The 22,403-nt window shown below is 43.8% G+C and overlaps 1 protein-coding gene across 1 annotated transcript in view; it reads right to left on the reverse strand.

Annotated features, from left to right (window-relative positions):
- Positions 1-21,276, reverse strand: part of agrn (agrin) — a 283,985-nt gene extending 262,709 nt beyond the window's left edge. The window contains exons 1-2 of the mRNA XM_080900080.1: positions 20,765-21,276; positions 19,205-19,466 (exon numbers count right to left, since the gene is read on the reverse strand). Coding sequence (XP_080756206.1) covers positions 19,205-19,466; positions 20,765-20,965 — 463 coding nt within the window. The 5' untranslated portion in view covers positions 20,966-21,276. The remainder of the gene's footprint in view (positions 1-19,204; positions 19,467-20,764) is intronic.
- Positions 21,277-22,403: the final 1,127 nt, after the last annotated feature.

Here is a 22,403-nt window from a genome sequence, read left to right on the forward strand (position 1 = left end):
AAACTGAACAAGTGTGCCAACCATGCATTTGCACTTGTATGTTCTCAGACTTTGCAGCCCATCTGGTACTTGCATAGCATCAAAACACAACATACTACAGTAATTTAAACAAGACAACTAAAGAAACAGCTCTCTCAGTGAGGTTTTACTTGACAGGCAAAAATCTGGCTGGTCTTTACAAGACTGGACCTCTGCTTTTTAGTTTAATGTGTGTAACTTCAAAAAGTATCTGGGACATTTTATGGAGGGTGAATCAATGTCTAAGTAGCCCACTTAAACAAATGTAATGTCTTTCTGGGCTTCTGCCACAACTTTGAAAGCTTAGTTTCTCCTATTCCTGTCCCTTTGTCCTATAAATGTCTCTGTAACTTGATTTAGCATGATTGATGAAGGACACAGTGGAACAACAGATGCTTTAAGTGAATCTGTGCAGGAACTACAGCAATGTATGCTTCTGAACTTGGAAGCAACTTATACGAGGTCGGCGTTCAACAGAAGGATCCAGGTTCAAGCATTCATTTCAGCAAGATTAGGTGAAATAAATCCCTACCAGATTCTGGATTTCTGTAGCGCAACTAAACCCTGACCTTTGTGTAGAGGGGGAAGGCAAGTGAAAAGAAAATTCTCCAAATGTTCAGTAAAGTACAACATCATCACACTAACTGAGCAAATACGGAGTAGTAAGCAATTTTTCTCTAACTACAAAGTAAAATGTTGCAAAAATGGCGAACAACCATCTCCAAAATGCATCATGGTTTCCCAGTGGACACAAATCTCCCACACGCTTCTCCCCTCCCCCAGGCAAGTGACTGGGGAAACAGCCGTCATCAGGTAAAATGACCCTTAATGCCTTCTGAATAGAGCAGCTAACTTTACGTGGCCGGGTCATTAAGGAGACAAAAGGGCTGCCCAAACAGCAGGAGTACACTCTCCCCAGCCACCAGCTACACGCTCCCTTTCCCCCAACATCAGAGAAACTCCAAATGTAGCCCCTCTCTGCCCCACAAGCACTCATCTCACCATAATTTTTCATCCCACTTCAGTCTTCTGCAAGCGACAGAGCAGAACAAGACACTCCCAAGTCGGAAAGGACTGAAGAGAGAGGATAAATCTGGAATGGAAAAAATGAACTGGGATATTTGAATTTGGCTGTTGTTCAGCTGAAGCGATCTGAATGACTGAGCGTGTGCTGAAGCTGATAATAGTCCTGCGCAAACATCCACCACTGCCATCTGGGAGAGGCTGACAGTCATCACACCAAGTATGTTAACGATGTTTGCAGATGACTCGGAAGCCAGGAGAGGACCGAGAAGGACAACCGAGTAGGAGTGTTTGAAAGGAGCGGACCTGGAGCTGAGTTTATGTGCATTTCTCATTGACATGCAGCACATGTACACAAAGCCCTGCACATATACACACACACACAGCAGAGTCCTGTCTCACTTGACTGTCTTCAAATGCTGAATAAACTTGTGGTCAAAGACATCAAAGTGTGTTGGTGTTTGTGCATGCAGGCATTTACAGCACTATTGAGTGACCACACAAAATACTTTCACACACTCACAGCAAGGGAGAAAGCCAGGCCTGGAAAGCGCAAATATGCAGAGTTCCACAACAGAAGCATGCAAACTCTTCCTCAGAGGCTGTAGAAAGTGAGTCCTGCACTGTAAACTATGACTGTGAGAGACACTGCTTTAAATTAACATGTGGCTACCGCTACGGGTATAATTAGCAACAGCAAATTAACTAACAAGCTATCCAGGAACTTGTGTTGCTAGTTTTACAGCAGAATAACCACCTGTTACATTTGTGCTCTCACCTGCTAAATTAGAGGCAGTGAGGTGATCGTCATCTGATTGCTTCATTCAAATAGCTGATTTTCTTTTATGTTTTGCACAAAGTATTGGACTAAAAGTGACTGTTTGGAATAGTTTAAAGAAAGTTAACCTATAATAGGCCTAACTGTATTGTACACAAAGACAATCAATCAATACATTAATGTCGAAATTTATTAGTCTAATCATCGACAATGGCCTCTAAAATCCAGCATCAGTCTGGCTCTCGTTTTGTCAATATGAAACATCCATAAGGAAGCCAAGTGTTTGCAAAAAGAATCCAGAATAAGAACATATGCAGATTTTCTACCTTAAACCAAGTCTGTGACAATCATTAACACACATACACACACATGCACTTTAAAATCACTGCTAAAAATGGCTTTTTCTTTCAGCTGAGCGCCTGTCACATCCAGGGTCAGGTTACTCTGCCATGCACACCAACAAAAGGGAAGCAGAACAAAAAACAAAAAAGAGTAGCTCAAGCTCTGGCAGTGACTTCTGAAAGACCCGGTTCACAGAGAGCAATAATTTCATCTCATTTAGAATGAAATCCCCGTGAATAATCTGCAGGCATAAGAACCTGCGCGCCTAACCAGAAATGGGCAGGATAAAGTTTGCTTGAGTGCGTGCGTGTGTGTGGATCCTCAACAAGCGTAGCAGGGCTGATGACTTTTTAGGATCACAATGGTTATATCAGCACAGGCGCAGCGTGTGAATTAAAAGCTGCAAATCAAATGACCGAAACACTGCCCACCATGCTTTACTGGCAAACGATCTAAGACAAGCGCAGGAGAAATTGAGGGAACAGTTGGCTCTGAAAACAAAGAAACCAAATTGTTACCGCTAATGTCACAAAGATAAGAGGGTTACAGTTCATTACTTCAGAGTTAACGCATTAAATCTGTTAATTATTTATAAGCATTCCGTCAGATGTAAACACGGAGCAGAAGAAAACTGTGGAAAAAACTGTGGGGGAAAGTTCAGGGGAGCAAAATGTTTAGTTCAAATGTAATGATATTTCTCTGTGTGCGTGCGATCGAGCGGGAGGTCAGCAGTGTATCTCCATAAAAGCCCCATTCGTTCTTTCCAAAATCTTTACGCTTTGATGAGCAGGCTGCAACAATACCCTGATTCTTTAGAGCAACCCTTCTCCTTAATCCCTTCTGCTTCCAACAATTCCTCGTTCTGTGAACTTGAGTTTGTGGCCCTAAGATGGTCTATGACCATGATTCAGGCTATTTCACCAAACCCCTCCCACCAAAAAGCTTTATTTTTGTTTCCCAAGGGGAGAACGGCAAATATGATATTCAAAGTCTGAAGTATGCACTCTTTTCAGCTTTAGAGCTTTGATAATCAGACACGATGGGAGACAGGTGGTTGGGAGGAGAGGGTTCAAAAAGACAAGAAGTCAACAACAAAGGCTACCCCCCCTCCAAGCCTCCACACCCTACCAAAAGCTGGCCTCCGAGCCTTTGTCAACACAGATCTAAAGAGGAGAAGCTCTGGTGGTAGCCCGAGGGTGATCATTCACAATCTGCTCCAACGCTGAGCGTGTATTCCTCTGGTCTCTCACCATACCCGCACACACAATAATTAAGTTCCCATCCCTCCCCTAACTAGCTGAGCTCAAACTCCCTTTCAGGGCTCAGTAAATGAATAAGCTGATAACAGTTTGGTCTTAAAGTCTGCTGTTGATGAAAAAAACACATTTCAATCCCCCTTAATTTGGCAGACTGGCGGCGGAGAGGAATGAAATTAAAAAGTTTGCTCTCAGTAGGTTTCATATTCTGCATATCGAGAAAAAAGCTGCCGCTCCCCTCCATCCATGCGCGTATGCAAATACACACAGAAATGTAAATGTACGCACAATGTAAAGACATTTGCACATAAAACTAGGATGATGCGTTGCACCAAACTTTCAGCATCATCACACTCAAAAAAATCTCTACTATTAAAGCTAAAAATGAGGAGGAAAGGGGGTGCTCTTGGGAAAGGGACTTTTTTAATAAACTTCATACGCTATCGGTTTTCTGAGAGTGGAGGTGATGGAGCGTCGCCCTTTATCAGGACTGTCGGCGCTTCATCTCAAACCAGCCAAGTGATTTGCATGGAGGGGATCTCATTTCGGCTTCTTCAAAGGAATGATGGCAGGGCTAAAGCGAGCGAATCCAAAACACTGCAGCCATGACTGACTGCAGGTAATCCACCAACTTTAAACCTTTGGAGGAACATATCTTGGCAGACTGACAGGCCCCCCAATGATTTCATGTCCACCCTTCCTATTTGTTGTGATTTTCAACTGCTTTCAACTGGATAAGATTGGGTATGCATCAGTTTTATAAATGTCACAGTGAGAAGATCAGGTGAAGGCAGCAAGGATTTGGAATATATCCTGCTTTCAAAACAACTAATACTGTGCTGAATTAAGTAGAATGATCATTGACATTGCTTCATTTGTTAATTCAGGTGCAATCAGTATGAACCCGAGTCTCCCAAAGCAAAACTACACCAGGGAAAGTATGTAGAACAACTGTTGGTGTTCATTAGTAAGGTGGATGCAATAATTTTAATGGATCACTTTCTATCCTGGGGACCAAATATTTCAAAATGAGCAGCTGAAAAGTCTCATTCTGAAGCCAAATAAAGCAAATACCAAACCAAATCTGTTTTCTTAGTGGTTTGAATGGTAATATACTGGACAGTCCTTCATAAGACATTTATTTTGGAATTCAGCTGCAATTTGCTAAGTGACTCCTGAGTGTTGTATCAGTTTCAACAGGCCCAAAAGCTGTGCATAACACCTATAGTTAATAATTCGATCATTCAGTGGAGTCCTGAAAAATGTAATCAATCACTCCTTTCTTATTACTCACTGAAAAAAAATCGACTTTCTTTGTTCTATATATTATGTGACAGCAGAAGTCATTTGTTACTTTAATTTGTATTTAACAAGTAGAGACAGAACTGTTTGGAAATTGCTTTAGACTCTTGACAGCTAACTTCACAGGTCGAGTGAGGAGATGAACTTATCAGCTATCAATGATTGGCCACTGCACAGGTGCTTCTTGTTTGTTTGGGTATGTTTGGGTGGATCGGTGGTTAATTTATGTCTTATTTCTGTCTTTTTGATTGCTACACAGAGCACAACTGATTCATCGGTGGGGCGACATTAGCTATTCGCAAATCGGTTGGTATCTACATTTATAACAGCCGAGATATGAAAACTTAAAAAGTAAAGAAGAGAAACGCCCCTCAATCATGTTATAGTGTCGATGATCATAACATTAGGGACTTTGCTAAAATCAGTAGTCTGCATTCTTGAGTATTCACACCATGAAATAATTAACTTACAAACAGCGCAACTCTGTTAAGCTGTCGTAAGCGAGAATGAAGAGTTATATAGAGATAGTGACAGAGATCAACATGACCACCGAACCCAGTGCCTCAGAGATGGGGAACCAAACAATCAATCCCAGGGTAACAAACTATCAAAAAGCTCATGGTAGATAAACTAGATGACACCATGTACACCTCAGGCGTTTAGAAGCTACAAGGCGTCCTTTGTGTCAAAGCTTCCTTTAGTTCCCTCAAATCACCTGTGCAAAAAAAGTAATCTATGTCAAATACTCTTACTCTTTTTGCAGTAAATTAGTATGGATTTGTGTATATTTGCAAATACGTTGTGAACAGGTGGTTGTAGGACTGATAATTGCCAGCTGAAAGATTGTGACTTGGCCCAACATACTGCACACAATTGTTCAGCAGAAGCTCTATCGCTCCATTGAAACAGATTGAACGATTCTAGGCTATGGCTCCTCTCTGAGCACAGACTAAAGCGACTTCCATCTCTTATGTCAAACTAACACATTCAAAACCATTCTCTGTACACAGGAGACAAAGCTCATATTTAGCCCGTAGCCATGTCCTGGTGAGATAGTAAACAAATCAAAAAATGCTAGAGTGGCTGTTATGACTGTAAAATATACTGCTTTGTGAACTGCTTCTTGTTTTTTTTAATCATATGTACTGTTAATAGGGTGGTTGCTTATATTAAACATGGACATTTTTTTTCTCCAAATCCTGAGGTCAGCATACGTGCAAGTAATTTCTGTGAGCTAAAACACTTTCTAAATGCTTTGTTTGAAACTCCAGGCTCTGACTCGGGAGAGGAGCTTAACGTGTTTGTTTTGGAATAAATTGGACCTAAAGGGGGCTGCACTACAGTCCAGTATGATATAAACACAGACTGAAACTGCAAAGAATAAAAAATGAAGACATGCAGCTTGTGGGGATAGGTTAATTGGATAATCCAAATTGCCACTAGGTGTGAATGTGCGAGTGAATGTGAGTGTGAATGGTTGTCTGTCCCTATGTGTTAGCCCTGCGACAGACTGGCGACCTGTCCAGGGTGTACCCCGCCTTTCGCCCTATGACAGCTGGGATAGGCTCCAGCGCCCCCCGCGACCCTGAAAAGGATAAGCGGAAGCGAATGGATGGATGGCTAGAAAAGAGAGTAATAGGGTGCGTGGCCTTTAAAATGACAGCTACAAGTTCAGCAACTTTTAGATAACAACTACATTTCAAATCTCAACCCTTACACCTTATACTAAAAAGAGTATCCATGACTTTTGTTTGAACAAAATCATATTTAAAGATATAAACTAAACTGACATGGAGTATAGATTAGTTTTCCCTCCAAGTGCAACCTGACAGGCTTCTCCACCTAGCTGTCTGCTTACACAAAATTAGTCTAAACAGCAATTATTATGCCAAGTCAGTTTTAGTTTAGAGCACTTAGTCAAAATTGGAGATGCTCTCATTACACATACATATAGGATCTTGGGGGTGGGCACAATCACGGAGTCCAAATTACCATCAGGGTGTATACCTCACCCCTGACGTCGTTGCCCACCTCTCAATTTTAAATACACTTAGTCATTGAGGGCTAGCAGGAGGGACTATGCGCTTACCTGCTGCTCCTTGGCAGGTAGCTCCATGCCCTCCTGGGTTTTAATTACACCTTAGAACACACATGCATCAACACTACAATGAGCGGGTGGAGGGAGGTTTGGAGTCTTCTCCCACTCCCATTCTCTGCGGCCTGCTGGAGCGGGAGGGCTAGTAGGAGGAGTTGGCCGTCCGACTGCGGTCTGGGGTGTGGGGCCTCCCTGCTGCTGCGGAGTCGGGGTGGTCTGCCTCTCCCCACCGCAGGGAAAAGGGTAACACCACCTGGGTCTGGGTGCAATTCCCCCCTCCAGGTTTGTAGAGTACGCTTGGGGAGTGTGATTGTGTGTACAGCGTCTCTTTATGTCTGTCTCCACGTTGGTTGAGTGTGGAGTGAGTGCATATGAGAGCATGAGGGTGGGAATGGATGTTTGTGTCTGTGGGTGCCTGTATGTCTGTGTCTATATGTCAGGTTGGGTATCAGACGCCACCTCTCTGGGGACACCTCAGGCCCTCCAAGGTTTGGAGGCCTATCTCCACCCACCACCACTTCCCCTGCCGGTGGCGGACTCCCTCAGGTGTCGGCGTGTTGGTGGTTCTTAGTGTCTGGGGGTGGGCGTCCGGGTACACACCGGCTCACTCCTTGGCGGCCGCTTGTCGGGGCCTGGGGCCTGGGGCTCGCTCGGGCCCCTTTGGAGGTGGGGTGCCCCCGGCCTCTCGGCCTGGGGCTCGGTCACTCAGGCACAGCTGGGGGCCGGCGGAGCTCACGGGCGCGTCACTGCAACTCCCCCTGACTTCTGCTCCGCGGCTGCTGGGCGAGCCCTCATCTGGGACTCTCCTCAGCTCTTACTGGAACAGTGGCGCGGCTGCCCCTCTGTTGGTCTTCCATGGTCTCTTGTGTTCTGGGGGCCTCTGGATGTCTGGAGTTTTGATCTCCTCCATACCCGCTTCACACCCTGGAGGACGGGGCTGTGGCCCCCCCACACTCCCTAGCAGATCATTACATGGAGAAACCTTTGGAATGCAAGCATGCTGATCCACACAGGTATGCACACATGGGTATTCACAGACGCGGACTAAAGCTTTCTTGGCTGCTGCCTCAAAGCACACTGTGCGCTGTCTATCTTGCGTGCTGCACAATATCGTTTATTATTTAGTAAATATTGATATCTATGACTAGCTAGTTTATTGTGATGGTGCTTTGTTTTCTCTATTATTATGTTGCTCTTTGTTGTTTGCTGTCTCCTCTGTTTGTTTTTTTTGTTTGTTTGTTTTTTTTTCTCCATACAGGTGACCCAGGAGTTCTTTTTTTTTTTTTTCTCTCTCTTCCCCCCCCCTCTCACCGTCTCTTCTCCCCTTTGGTTTTCTTTCTTTCTCTCCCCCTCTTTCTCTCATTCATTCCCCCTGTCCTATTTATTAAAAAAAAAAAAAAAAAAAAAAAAAAAAAAATGACAAAGGATGAACTGAAGCTCTGCCATCACGTAATGTCGCATACTGCTGTTTCTGATGTCATTTAAGAAAAAAAAGAAAAAAAAAAAAAATTGGAGATGCTTTATGCTTCTGCACAGCGTGGCCTGTTATTTGTGATGGTGAATTCTGTCAAAGGGGATCAGTATTTGAATTGCAATCATTGACAATGACACCAGAGCTGGTGCCAAACGAAGCGTACGCTAATTGACAGTACTGTGCAGTGTCATGTCATGTATGCATAATATCATTCAGATATTAAGGGCACACAGTACAACATAAGGCTGACTGTGCTGTTCAAAGCTTGCTTAAAGCTAACAGAAGGGGTTTGTGTGTGTGTGTTTGTGCACGTATGTGCTCTGACAAGTGTGTAGAGTTCATTATCAGGAGAGCGGTGATGAACTCCAGAAGCATTCAGTTTAGTCTACTGCTGAGGTGACTCCCTCTCTGTCCTTTAGTTCCCATCTTCCGAAAAACACAATGAAGGAGGAGGGATGGGGGCCGCTGGCAAAGCCACAGAAGTGAAAGGGAGGACAAAAAGGAGGAATAGGAGGTTCAAGGAGGGGAACACAGAGGAAGAAGAGGAGGAGAGAAATTGCCTCTCAACTCGTACCATTGTCTAGATGTAAATTAGAGCTGATCAAGATTCCAGAAGCATCCTAACCAGCAAATTCAATCTGCACAGACCCAACCGAAGAAGAGAGAGCCAGACCAAGAGACACAGAGAGGGAGAGAGAGAGAGAGAGGTACATAGATAGGGAACAGCAGAGTGACTCACATACAGACAGACGTGCAGAAACACATACGGGGACAAAGGGAGAGATCGGCTTCAGTGGTGTGCAACAAATGCACTGCTTTAGAACAAATAATGCACTGAAAAGAAGAGGAAGGGGGTGGATGGTCTTTAGAGCAAGAGCAATATACATTCTGTACAGCCAGCTGGGTCTAGTTCACTCAGGAAGCCAAGTGATCAGATTTCCTTTAAAAGTAAGAGTTTCAATGTCACATCATCATAAATAAAGTAAGGTGAAGACACATTCAAAAAACTCTGTGCAGCAGTCACTTAGTTCAAGCAATGCATAGTTCAACCGTATGCTCGTCCTGGGAATGTGTCACGTTGGCGCTGTGAAGACGCCTGACCCTGTTTTAACCTCTCATCCCATAACCAATTCAAAGTCCCTTTTGGCTTCAGGTAAAGGTTAACTGGAGGATGACCTGATGCCTTTAACTCTTCCCTTGTTTAAATGGAACAGGATGTGTGGAGGCTACAACGCTCTGAGCCTGTTCTGAGCCGAAACAAGACCCTGGAAGTTAACCAGTTAAAAAGGACCTCGGGGAAATTCCAGTGGGAACTTTGTATCGAGTGCTAGATCAAGGTCGCTGATGTGCAGATGAGGAAGGAGAATACTGTGTTGGCAAAATTACCCGAACCTGCACATAAAGCACTTCGCAGTTAAACAGCAATTAAAGGACTTAATTTAATATTGACTGAAGATAAAGCATAAGATTTAAGGCAGCCAATAAAAGACATGGCGTGTTATATCTTCTCATTTGCTGAATACACTGAGCTCACAGGCTCACACTTGTCCTGTTCCTGATGAGCAATGCTGCACTGATGACAAAAAAGTATTTTCAATTTCTCCTTATTTTATTATATGTTCCTCTGTATCCCTCAACAATCAATGCCTTTTATGTCTCATGTAGCACACTTGTCTTGTTGTTGAAAGGTGCTATACAAATGTATTTACCTTACTATAACCAGATGCTCCACTTTTTTTTTATCTTTATACTATAGCAGGAGCTAACTGAATCCTGCAGCAAGGACTCTGTGAGTGCAGGGGAGTAAATATCCCAACTACAACAACTATACTTTAGAAAGCTGTTCGGTTACATGTTGCTTGAATTTGCTGGCCACGTAGCCTGCTGAAGACTAGAACACCGCAAACCCAAACTCGCCGCACTCAACGCCTCCATCCATCTCAATGCTAATATATTTCTCTAAGAGCCCTCTCGAACATGTCTGTTTCAAGTGCTCTTCCAGAGCATGCCTCTACCCACTCACAGAGGAGGAAAATCATCACTGAGAAAGATGGCTTTACAAACTTTTTTTGTATGTTCTCTAGCTCTCATGGTCACGAGAGGATCAAGGGATGTTAAAAATGGCTGGGTTATGCAGCACAAGGGGCTTCTGAGTGACAACAAGGAGAGATTTGGAGAGGCTGATCCGGGCATACTTCTGGCAACAACTTGCAGTCTGTGATAGAACTTGTTACCTCAGGCCAAGCCTCTCTCAGGCACTATGCTTCTGCTGGAAAACGCCAAAAGCTGCCTCTGGGCAATGACTTCAAGGCTTCTCCTTTTTTTGTGTGGGTTCAAGAACAGCTAACAAAGTGGCAGCAGTAGAAGTGGAAGAGACGATGCGGATGATATTGTAAGCATCTTAACTATTATTTTTTAAGATGGGTTTTAAGGGATTTCAGAGGGAAGCTATCTGTTAAAGGCTGTGTTCAGCAGCCAATAGTCCTAATGGCTAAATTTGGACTAAAATGCCATAAATTCTGCTGTATGTGCTAAATCTTTGAGAAACCTAATCAATAATGTCTGTCTTCATCCTTTTCTTCACAGTTCAATAGCTCTAACTTTGAGCTGACTTTGCGTTTCTTTCTTCTTCTCTTCTGCATTCCCTGTACTATTTGTTCTTTTTATCCCTTCCCTTCATTCCCATTCTTGTTCTGTTTGCCCTTCTCCATCGGCTGTCTCTCCCCATCACTCGTGCTCTTTAATCTTGGACTTCACTTCTTCCTTTCTGTTCTAGATTACCAGTCACATTTTCTCTCTTGTAGACATGTTGTGCAGAACTGTTGCATACGCAACACCTTTAACACACACTGCTGTAGTAAAGAACTGCATTAAATCAGAATTTCATTCAATTGCAATCAGGTTTCAAATTGCTTATTTGCATTTAAATATTTGCTTCTATCCAGGGGAAGATTCTCCTCACGTGTCCAACCTCCTAATTGTGTTGTATACTTTTACATTTTTAGGCTCACAAGCTATTGTGATTGATTTTCCACTAACAACTGAAAACACACTCAAAAACACGACTGACCAAAGTGCACCGATGGGGCCGGCAATACTGGAAATATGTAAAAGAAAATCAAAACAGAAATAAGATCAGACTGGAAATATAATAAAACAATATAAAAAATAAAATGAACTGTATTTATTTATTTTTTATTTTACAGAACTTTTAGTTATGCAGGCAATCCCACTGAAATTCAGTGTTTCATTTATATGAGAGACACGTTTTACTACTGGATTGCAAAAGTTTTAAAGTACTATGTTCTTAGTTATATGGTCAATTTTGGTGTTGTTTTCTTTTCAGTGTTGAAAATCTTTTTTTCTATATGTGTATCCTTTATATGCAGACATATAACTTTAACAACCCTAAAACTCACGTCTTATCTGTGTGTACTCACTACGTCACGACATAGTCGGTCGTGCATTTCTTCGAAAAATTGTTGAAAATAATCACAGTGCACAGGCTGGGTCACAAACGCGCTGGATTATGTTTATGTTTCATTCGGATTTGGAGACAGTAAAGTCTGTGTCTGTGTTTATGTGAATGTGTGTATACAGATACAAGCTTAAGCTAGTGAGACATCCTCTGCCAGATATCTCCCTCTGAAAACCATCACGTCCTTGTCATTGTTGGCTGAAACAACAGGGGCAGACCGGTGCCTCCTTCCAGCCAGACAAATCTGTAAGCCTGAAGGGCAAAGCAAAAAAGAAAGAGGAGGTGTGGGTGTCCCAAGAGGTTTTACTCCTCAGGGGAGTAATCTCAAGTGGTTTGTCAAGATAATACATATCATAAATTCCATAACTCAGTAAAAGTAAACGAAACTTGAGCATCTTTGATGGCACTGACTTGAAAAGTCTAATCTCTCATCCATCATGACATTGTTACCTACAGCCAGTATTACGTTTCTTCATCAATACATGCAGCAACACTCTGTTCATGTGTTTGATAGCAGCAAGTTCAAATATGTCACACATCAACACCGATGCAGCAGATATTTATTTGATATTTTTTGTCAAAACATGGTGCTAAAATTACGCACGATGAAACTCATCCATCAACAGTAAGAAGTGGGTTACTCCAGTGCATGCACAAAAGGGGAGCTCACTTCTTTCAAACTCTAGACCTGTTTTTCTCTTTCTAGCTTACAGCATTGAGTTCCAGCCATTAGTGCCTCCAATGTCATAGCTTTAGGCAATTTCACAGATGTGAGAGAAGGCCTCACAGCAAACTTTTATCACACGTATGCAATAGTACTTTTCTACGCCTGTAAACAATTTCTGATTGTCCAGGGTTATAATTTAACTGACTTTTTGTGAGTAAACTGGCAGAGAGACACGCTGAGAGAAGCATACAGAATTAGGTCAGAGGCACCAGGTTGTTAGGACTGACAGCTTTACGGGGCATGGGATTCCAGTCTAATTACAGGTGGAAGTGCAGTAATATGGCAACACTGGGAGGAGGAAGATGATGACTGTGGGAGTACAGAAGAGTGAGATCAGGCAACAAAATACTTTAACATGTGTTAAAGGTAAGAGCAGAGGCATAAAATCCAAATTGTGGTTGGTCAGCAAGCTCAAATGTATAAACCAGCCACAAAGGTATGACAAAGGCACACACACACACACACACAGTGACAGACAGACACACGTACAGGTCGTCATCCGGAAGTGAGAACATGATTGAAGATGCGAACTGAAAGTCGGAAGCAAAATAAACATGATGGCAAATGCAGAAGGAAACTGTGAAGGTCAAGTCACAAGGGAAGGAGAGGTGTTCATCCTGGGTTCACCCTGACTATCCTTCCACAGAGAGATGGATGAAGGGGAAGAAAGGAAGTAAAGCAGACTAAACTGTTGTCTGAGGAGCAAGACAACACTGGGAAAAGCTTGTGTAAATCCTAAGATTTGTTTTGTGAACAGTGGGCCCCATGTTGTCAAGTCTACCCTGCTTCCTGTAAGTGTATCATCCTAAGGAAGTCGGTGTTCAGTTCAGAGATGCATAGGATTAGACACAAAAACCTTCCTCAAAAAGTTGAGGGAGGTTTCGCCAAAGACAGGAAGCTGCTTTGGCACTACAGAGAAGCCCACAAAGATAACACAAAACTAGCTGCACTTGGCAGATATATGGATGACAGTATATAGCAGGTGTGCACCACGAGACAACAAGGAGCATGATAGTTGTAATTAAAAGCACTGGGTCAGTGCATCTGCATCAGACATCCAGAGGGGCCCAAATCTAATTAAACCCTGAACTCGTTTCTTCCTGCTTTAATCCAGCCGTGGTGTAAGTCAGATGAAAAATCCCCCACTTATTCTGTACATCTGCCACAAGTGAAGTAAGGCTTTATTTCTCACCCCAGAGATCTCTCCATGTCAAACCTTTTCTCTGGAAGAGACATTAGAAAACAAAGCCTCTGTAGCTTCAAACAAAAAGAATTCACAGGGTTAAAAAAAACTTTTTCTTCTCCGTTTTTCTTGATCTAAGAAGTTTTGGAGTGACAGCTGACCTGACCTAAATACAAATCACATTATGGCTCCTGCTATCCCCCCTTCCCTCCCCGTGTCTCACCGAAACTCTTTTCTCTAAACCTGATGTTTTTGGCATGACAGTAAGTAGCAGCACTTGCCACAGCAGCTGCCCGGCTCCAGAAATGTGGCCTTGGTAGCAGGAATTTTGTCACGGATCCAGTTCCTTGGAGAGAGCCCAGATCTCATGCAGACTGCTGCTCTGAACTCTTTATGTTGAGGACAGAAGAGAAAAGTTTCCGGGTCACTGTACATCCAAAGCCCTGCTCAGAGCCTCCGGAGTCAATTTCACTTTCCTGGTCCTGGACTAAAGAAGAGCTTAACTGGGACTTTGACACGAGCTAACTTTACATCTCCTTTTCAGTTCCGTTAGCCTTAAAACAATCGCTGTATGGTGAAAACCGTCATCTTTACTATCAAAAGACTTACTAAATCATTTGATCATGTTGTATTTAGCCAAAGAGAGCCGTGACTGGAATGAAGTCCTACATCGAGTGCTGAGATCTTTTAAATGTCTTTCGCTTTGTCACAATTAAAGAAAGATGACGAACTTTACATATCAGAAGATGCAATCGCGTGTTGTTGCATGAAGCCAGGCTCTGACGGCTTTTTTACACAAAACGTAGTATATCAGGACAGCCCTGATGTTACACAGTATGTCTGTGTGTACACTTTGAGCGTGTCAACATCTCACAGGTAGTGACAGGCATGTCACTACATGTAGGTGTTTTTGCTTACTATCGCTATCACATACTGCCATCTGTGATTCTAATCAGCAGCGGAGTGATACACTCCTGCTTTGAGCCGGGAAACAAGCCAAGATGAGCAGACTGCGGTTAAGTGGTCCGTTCCTCCTTTGCTCGCTCCCGTCTTTCATGGCTTTTTCATTTTCAGCCCCCTTTATCGCTATGCCAAGCAGGCACTCCACTCCTGCATTTTTAATTAAAATGTAAAATGCGCAATAACTCCGGAGACTCTGGGCTAGATGGCACACAGGTCCACTGGTCTTGTCACTCCCTCCTTGCCTTTGTTGCTTATTTCATCAAAGCCATCCATCTAGCCTTTTCCATTTGCCCAATTCAGTTCACTTCACTGCATAAATGCTTTGACATAAGCCACACAGGGTACACAGATTTATCAAGGGTACACCTTTGTGGAAAAACTCTACAGCAAACGAATGAAGTCTCACTCTTAGCCTAATCCATTCAAGGCCCCTGAGAAAAATCCAATCCTCAAAGTCACTCTTTTTGACTTCCCATGACTCCCTGAAGACAAAAGGCTGCTTATGTAGACATGGACTGGGTAAAGACCCCGGTGCTTTAGTTCAGTCATCTGGGTGCGGCTGTGTAGGGTTCTCACACACTTTACAACGAAATAAATTCCATCTCCCCCTTTGGAATTACCCATAAGCCATATGTTTTTCTACCTGGGAAACTGGTAGGTTGTCATGTTTCACTGTGCAACTGTGATGTTTTAATCTACCCGTACAGTTCCTTGCACAGGAACAGGTGGAAACGGAGCCTAATATTTTAATTATAAGGCAGCAAACTTGGTGCAAGTTTTCCCAGAGTGTTTAATAGCAGAGACTGGCCTTTCTACCAGAACTAAAGGCAGACTCCACTAAGCTTAGAGGCGATTATTGCACCTGAAGTGAAATGAACCTTCAGGAAAAACACACAGAAGTCATTTAATGCAAGAGGATCCTGTGTACACAACATGTGGTGTCAAATTTAACATAATTAGGACTTGAACCTCACATAAATTGCCCTAAAATTCCTGAAAACCTGAGCTGCTGAAGCATGAGTATTTTCCACGGCCTTTAGTAACTGATTAACTGATTGAGCGAAATGACAGGTCCTTTTTTGGAAAGTCTTTAACTCTTCTGGGGATCCATATGATTGGCATGTGCGTTATGAAGAGCTGCAGGTAAAATCTGAAATGTTCACTCCTCCCCATTTCATCATTATCTCCTCACATATCAATAAAGAAGGAGGAGGGAGAGGGCAGCCAGGTTAGGAATTCCAGTCCATTCCAAGCCTCCTCCTTGCACAAGCAGTGGAGGGAAAAAAAGCTTTTCGCAAGACCCAGCTTTATTCACTCCAAGCAGCCCCTTGAGGAGAAGAGGGGGGGGGCTTAAACAGTCATCCCACATCCCACCCACCCCGCAAGACTGTCTGCTCGACCATCATTAAGCAAAACCACCTGCTGGCACACCAGAACCCCCATCATGTTCTCAACAAGCCCGGCTAACCTGCAAGCCTCTGGATTGCTGTACACACAGATCATAAAGCATCAGTAGGAAGTCGAGTGGTAAAATGCTGCTCATTATCACCCCAGAAGGACAGCATGCACACTAGCTGCAGTCAGCATTATGGATTGAAATAGATGCAACACAAAGGGGCAAAGAAATGATCTTTGATGCAGCTGTTGCATGACTATACGCTGAGTTCTGACTGGCTCGTTCCCCCTCCCCTAAAAAGAGAGAAACAAAATAAAGAAGACGGGAGGGGGAAGGAGAGAGAGGAAAAGATCAAGACAGAAGGAAGAAACAGCTCTTTGTCTTTGTCAGGGCCTTAAGGGAAAGACTTTGGCATCAAGTCATCAAGAGCTGAAACAAAAGCAGCTGATAAACAGAGCAAGACAGATACAATCTCCCTGCAAACTCAACACTTCTCCATCAAGCAGCTTCCTCTCTTCCAACACCCCCCCCCACCAAACACTTTTGTCTTCAGTTTGCCTTCTGTTTTTGTTACGTCATTATGTGTGTCTTCTAAACTCTTCACAATATCTGGAGAAAGAGTTCAGTTGAGCCCTAAAATTGCCTTCTTTATCCACTCTTGCAATCCACAACTCAATTTGTTTCCAAAGACACAGCAAATGACTGCTGGATCCTGCTTGACACATTATCTGTCAACTCTCTGCACAGCACAAATGACAGGGCTAACATTTAACTGGTAGCTAGAGGGTTGAACAGAGGAAGACATTCTGCGTGTCCTCAGGGCCTTCTGCTTATCTGCCCTGACAGGGTGCAAATTCAACTATGTGGGAGAGGAGCTGCATTTGTATTAAAGAGCTGGATTTTCAGTTTCTTCCTTTAAGTAACAGAAATGCCTGCAAGGGCTTCGGTAGGTGGCGATAAGACCTCAACATACAAAAGTGGGGCACAAAAGAACACCGAGAAGGCCTTGCTTATTCATCTTAAATGTGGCGGACAGCGTTTTAAGACATAACTGACATTGCAAATGTTTGCTAAATCTTGTATTAGAGCCTGCAGCCAAGTGAGCGCACGCATGGACTAAGCGGCACTAAAGTGGCACCACCCAGTGCGAAGAAAAACGGTGAAACATAAAGCCTGAGGATATCTATCTTCTCGCGGGGCCCCGATCCAACAAATAAGCCACGGCAAACAAAACATCCCTCACAAACCACGTCCTCACATGCGCAACAACAACAAGGAAGAAAAATAATAATCCTCTGTTTTGCCTTCATTCTACATCACTCATCCTATTTCTTTTATGACTGTGTCCAAAAAGAAAAAAGAAAAAAAAAACTCTGGTGGCAAGGAGCACACACAAAGCCTTTTTTCTTCCGCCTCAGACAATGCACCTCCCCACCCAGCACTCTGCCAGGCATTCCTGAGTCTATCCTAGCTATCGAAAATGTCAAGAATGAGGAGAGAGCAGAGGAGGGTACAATGAGTTGCTGCGGCAGGTACAGTCTTGTCCCGCTGTGCTAACATCCCACAGTCTCCGGGGGTACTGGCTGCATAAGAATGGATGGGATCTGACTTGACTCTCTTAATTAAAACCCTTCACTGGAACAAGCCTCACAGCTCACTCTCTTCTGGATGAAGGCATTCAAGCTAATTATCAGGGCCCGAAAACAAAATAAAGATTTCACGGCGGGGCTGCACCTGACAGTTGTCCTGCAGGCTGTTACTTACAGGATGATCATTGCATAAGAAGCTCCAGAAGCTTCCCAGCAAAGTGCTTAATAAACCGACTTTTTCATAATGACTAGTATTTCCTTACTGCTATTCCTTCAGCTGTAAATCGATATGAGAAAACCAGGTAATGCGACGTAAACCCTCTTCAAACACAAAGCCCCGTAACCAAAAGGGCACATTCTAGACAGTTTGTCGGAGCCAAGAAACTCCCCTTTCCACAACAGGAGTCCGAAGAGAAGAAAAGGGGGCTGAATAAAAAAGGTTAGCAGTGCAGTGTTTCGTGCCTAGACAGACAAACAGAAGAAGTTTTATGTGAGTGCCAAATGCAACTTAACACTGCAAACAAGCTCCATCCACTGGAACATCCTGCCACCCAGAACTGCTTAGAGGAAAGTACCCAGAATATAGACCCCCGCAACTCGGAACCAGTGATTGCCCCAGAATGCCTTCAGCAAGGTGATTCGTGCTCTGATTCATTTCCTCGCTCTCTTGCTCCCGGCTTGTGTAAGTGTAACAGTCAAACTTTGAACCACTGCCAACATTGTCAAGCACCAGTAAAAGTTAAACAGCAGCAAGCTCACAGCTCACTGGCATGAGTGGGGGGGGGGGGGGGGGGGGGGGGGGGGGCGCACAGGGTGCTGCAGTCTTACAGTCTTGGTAGATGCTGAGATTTATTAGTCATGGCTGCACAGTTTATCTCATAAGAGCCTGACAAATTACTTCTCGGCCGAAGAGGAACGGTTTTTAATCGGCTTGTTGTGGGCTGAAGCAAATCAGTTGAATAAACAACAATATTTAAAACACGTCACCTATTTCTACTTTTTTGAGAACGCGTGTGAGCTGAGAGTCATTTTCCCTTTCTCCCGCCATTAAGCGGAGGGAATGTGCATTGCTCCGGAATGCTCCCACGTCATGCATTATGTGTATGTAAGAGTTCAAGAGTTTCACCTCAGACTTAATAAAACTGCCCAGCTTCAAGGTGTAAAGGTCGGGGATCATCCCTCAACTTCTGTCCTTAAGGTGTTTATCAGACACACCCACCTTAAGGCTTTGCTGGGAAAGACCGGAGCCTCACCATAGCAACACAGCTCCTACAATGACTCAGGTGTCCTTGTTTCATGGAGTTCAGGGAAACTTCAACACTCTGAGCCTGGGGCTGTAGAATTTCAGAAGCCACAGGAGTATGAAACCACAGCATAGATCCTGCACTAAATTCCTTATATGTCACACACTTTATGGAAACACTGTCACAGCAAATTGACTTACAAAACAGCAAATTGACTTACAAAACAGCAAGGATACGTACTGATAAACTTATCAGGAGCTCCTGTGTGTTTATCATTATAAGAATTACTACATAAGGTAGAGTCCAGATTTTATTCCCTTCAAACTGGCTGCTTACCTTCCACACAGTGCTCCACAGCCTCCAGGTTACGCAGGGTAATCCTCATCAGACTTGAGTTGAGCATAAGTTCGTTCCTGTGTTCGGGCCTCATGTAGTCAGGGGCAGGGTTGAGGAAGAATATGCGAGTGTCGCCCACGGACACCTGATTGTCACAGATCCCGGGGTTGCCGAAGCCGCCGATCATCACCTTGTTGCCGCCATCCAGGAGAATTTCACGGTTCACGCTGGACTTCCCTTTCAAGTAACGCCAAACTCTGACCTTTACAGAACGACAAAAGAGAGATTTGCATTTATGCATACGCACAGGGGTGCATGTGGGGAATTTTGAACTCAAACATAATCAAGGTTTCCCTGAAACACCCAAGGGCACCGATGCTTGTAACCCCAATTTTCAAATCCTAAACAGATTCTTGCAACTTACAGAAAACCCAGCCAATTCTTCCAGATGCAGAATTTGCCCAGCCGCTGGAAAAGTTGCCTACGATACTGCACGCACCAGTGTGCACTGTGCCCATCAAGTGCAGCAAACGCTGCTTCATACGTCATGGGAAAGCTCACTCCTTTCTTACGTGTGTGCTCTCTTGTCTCATTTCAGAATTTGGTGGTGGTTTCTGGAGCTGTGCGCCTCTAATCTACTCCATTCATTCACGGGGAAACGGGAAGCAAGTGGGCGCAGGAAAAGCGCAGTGGGAAAGCTGACCAAATAAAACTTGTTTAGTTTTCACAGATTATAGAGTGGTCTACCACAAGTCAGAGATGGAGGAAGGGTGACTGAAATTTTTCCTTTTAGCACTTTAGGCTATAATTTAAATTAAATACATCATTAAATAAAGGCAATTAATTGTAGATCATATGTCTATGTTGCTGAAAATATTACAGCTCCAGGTTGCTCATTAATGAATGGTGACAATGTACTGAATAACTATACATAGCAGTGACTTAAAGTTGTTTGTGTGTGTGTGTGTGTGTGTGTGTGTGTGTGTGTGTGTGTGTGTGTGTGTGTGTGTGTGTGTGTGTGTGTGTGTGTGTGTGTGTGTGTGATCTTTTTATATGACCTGTTATCCACAAGTCACAAAGCCCTAGTTTAGGATGCCAATTGTCAGAAAAACTATAAAATACAAGATTCCTTGCATCCACTGGAAATGGCATGTTGCATGTTTTCAGCATTTATGAGGGGACATCAAGTACGCGCTACCTGTCAGTTTTCCTGCTACAACATGTTTGGGATGATTACATGCTCGGTTAGGCCTGCTTTATGGCTATGTAATTGGCAAGAGGGGAGAGAGAGAGAAAAAACACCATCCATCTATTTCTGAAAGCAATGTGGATTCACTCGCACTGTCCATGTAACCGCTGCCAAATGCTTCTGAATGAATGAGTTTGTAAAATGTTTTTCAGGCAAGCTGATGATGCCTTTTAGAGAGTTGGAACTGGAAGGTAATGGCTTCCATCAGCTACACAAGGGTAAAGATAGCCTATTAGATATTATTAAAGCCCATCAGCAGGTGTACATGCGCTCGGGCGCAGTCGTTTCGGAAAGCACATGAAAAGTCCTACCTTGCAGGAATAGTTGTTATGCACCGGGTCCTTGTTAATTATCTCGTCCACGGTACCGGTTAGAACTATGTTGGCTTCCTCTTCTCTGTCCTCCAACTCTTTCTCCGGGCAATTTGCGGCGCAAAGCTGCCACACAGCCACGAGCAGCCCCGCCAGGAGCAGCCCCGTCCGGCCGGCCCTGAGTGTCCGCTGGGAGCCCATGACCACGGATGTAACCAGAAAAGTAAACTTTTCTCTGATTGGATTTGACCGCACGGTGCGTCCAAATGCAAACTCCAAACTCTCTCGAGTGCGCTAAAGGTTGCTCCAGCCGCCTTTGCCACAACTTCTCTACGCTTTAACCATGCAGCCCTGCTCTTCGCATCTGCAGCCCGGGTTCGAAATCCCTCTCTGCCGCCGCCGGCTGGGAGACCAGGAGGGAAGAGAGGAACTAGGAGGAAGAAGGAGGAAGGGGCAGGGATCTCTCTCCAGGAATGCAACCACACTTCTCTCCTCTCCCCCTCTCTTTTCCTCTCTCTCCCTCTCTCTCTCTCTCTCTCTCTCTCTCTCTCTCTTGCTCACTCACTCACTCACTCACACACACACACACACACACACACACACACACACACACGTCCACAGTGACGCTCCCGGATTTGCATGCAATCTGAATTGCTGATCCCACAAGTGAGGATGGAGTAGGTGGTGAAGGGTGGCAGGAGGGTTGCACGCTGGGACGCATGTAGAAAGTGATTGTCCAACGCCGCCCCCAGTCGGACAGACAGTGTCTCTACCGCTGGTGCCCCCCATCAGCCCCGCAAACCATGCATTGCAAAGCAGGAGCAACCAGGGATGACACGCTGAATCCCCACCAGCAAAATGGGAAACTTCTAGGCTACAGTTTTGCAGATTTTCACAACTAACCATAAATAAGTCAAATTTATATAACATAGGTAATTAACTATGAGTAGTAACTTCTCTTGTTCCATAACTGATAACATGACCCTGTTTATTGTCATCATATGCAATGATATAGTGTTCCACGCAGAGGGGCTTGGTTTGTTCAAAGGGATTATCTGGGTGACTGGTTTTGATGGCGCACAGACGTGTAAGGAAACTAAAGGAGATTTTCGTTTATCTCAAAGGGTCTAGGAGCCATTTTTACCAGTGAAATAAGTTAAATTTGACTTTTACAGCAGACTAGAAGTGACTTCTAAGTTATCTGGTTCAACTCAGACTGCATTTAAAACTAGACAAACTAGACATCACCCATTGCTTTGCGGCAGTCGTCATCTTGTGACTACATATAAGCCTACCATCATAACTGTGTGTATTTGTGTTTATGTTAACTTATATTGAACTTGGTTGGTTTGTTTTTGTTTTGTTTGGGGGGTTGCGTCATGGCAGGCCTACATAGTTTCTTATATTTATATGGCACAAATGTGTCATATAGGTGAAACTGACACAACAGTTATGAATGACATTTAAGCAAATTACTATTTTTAGACAAAGTTATTATTACTACTACTACTAATAATAATATAGCACATTAGCTAACACTAGCCTGAGCACAGACACTTGCTAATTTCTGCTAAGTAACTCACATACTGTAGCAAAGACTTCATTTATAGTAGCTACACAGAAGTAAAGCCACGTTATT

The sequence above is a fragment of the Rhamphochromis sp. 'chilingali' genome, assembly GCF_963969265.1.
Source record: "Rhamphochromis sp. 'chilingali' genome assembly, chromosome: 12".
NCBI lineage: Eukaryota > Metazoa > Chordata > Actinopteri > Cichliformes > Cichlidae > Rhamphochromis > Rhamphochromis sp. 'chilingali'.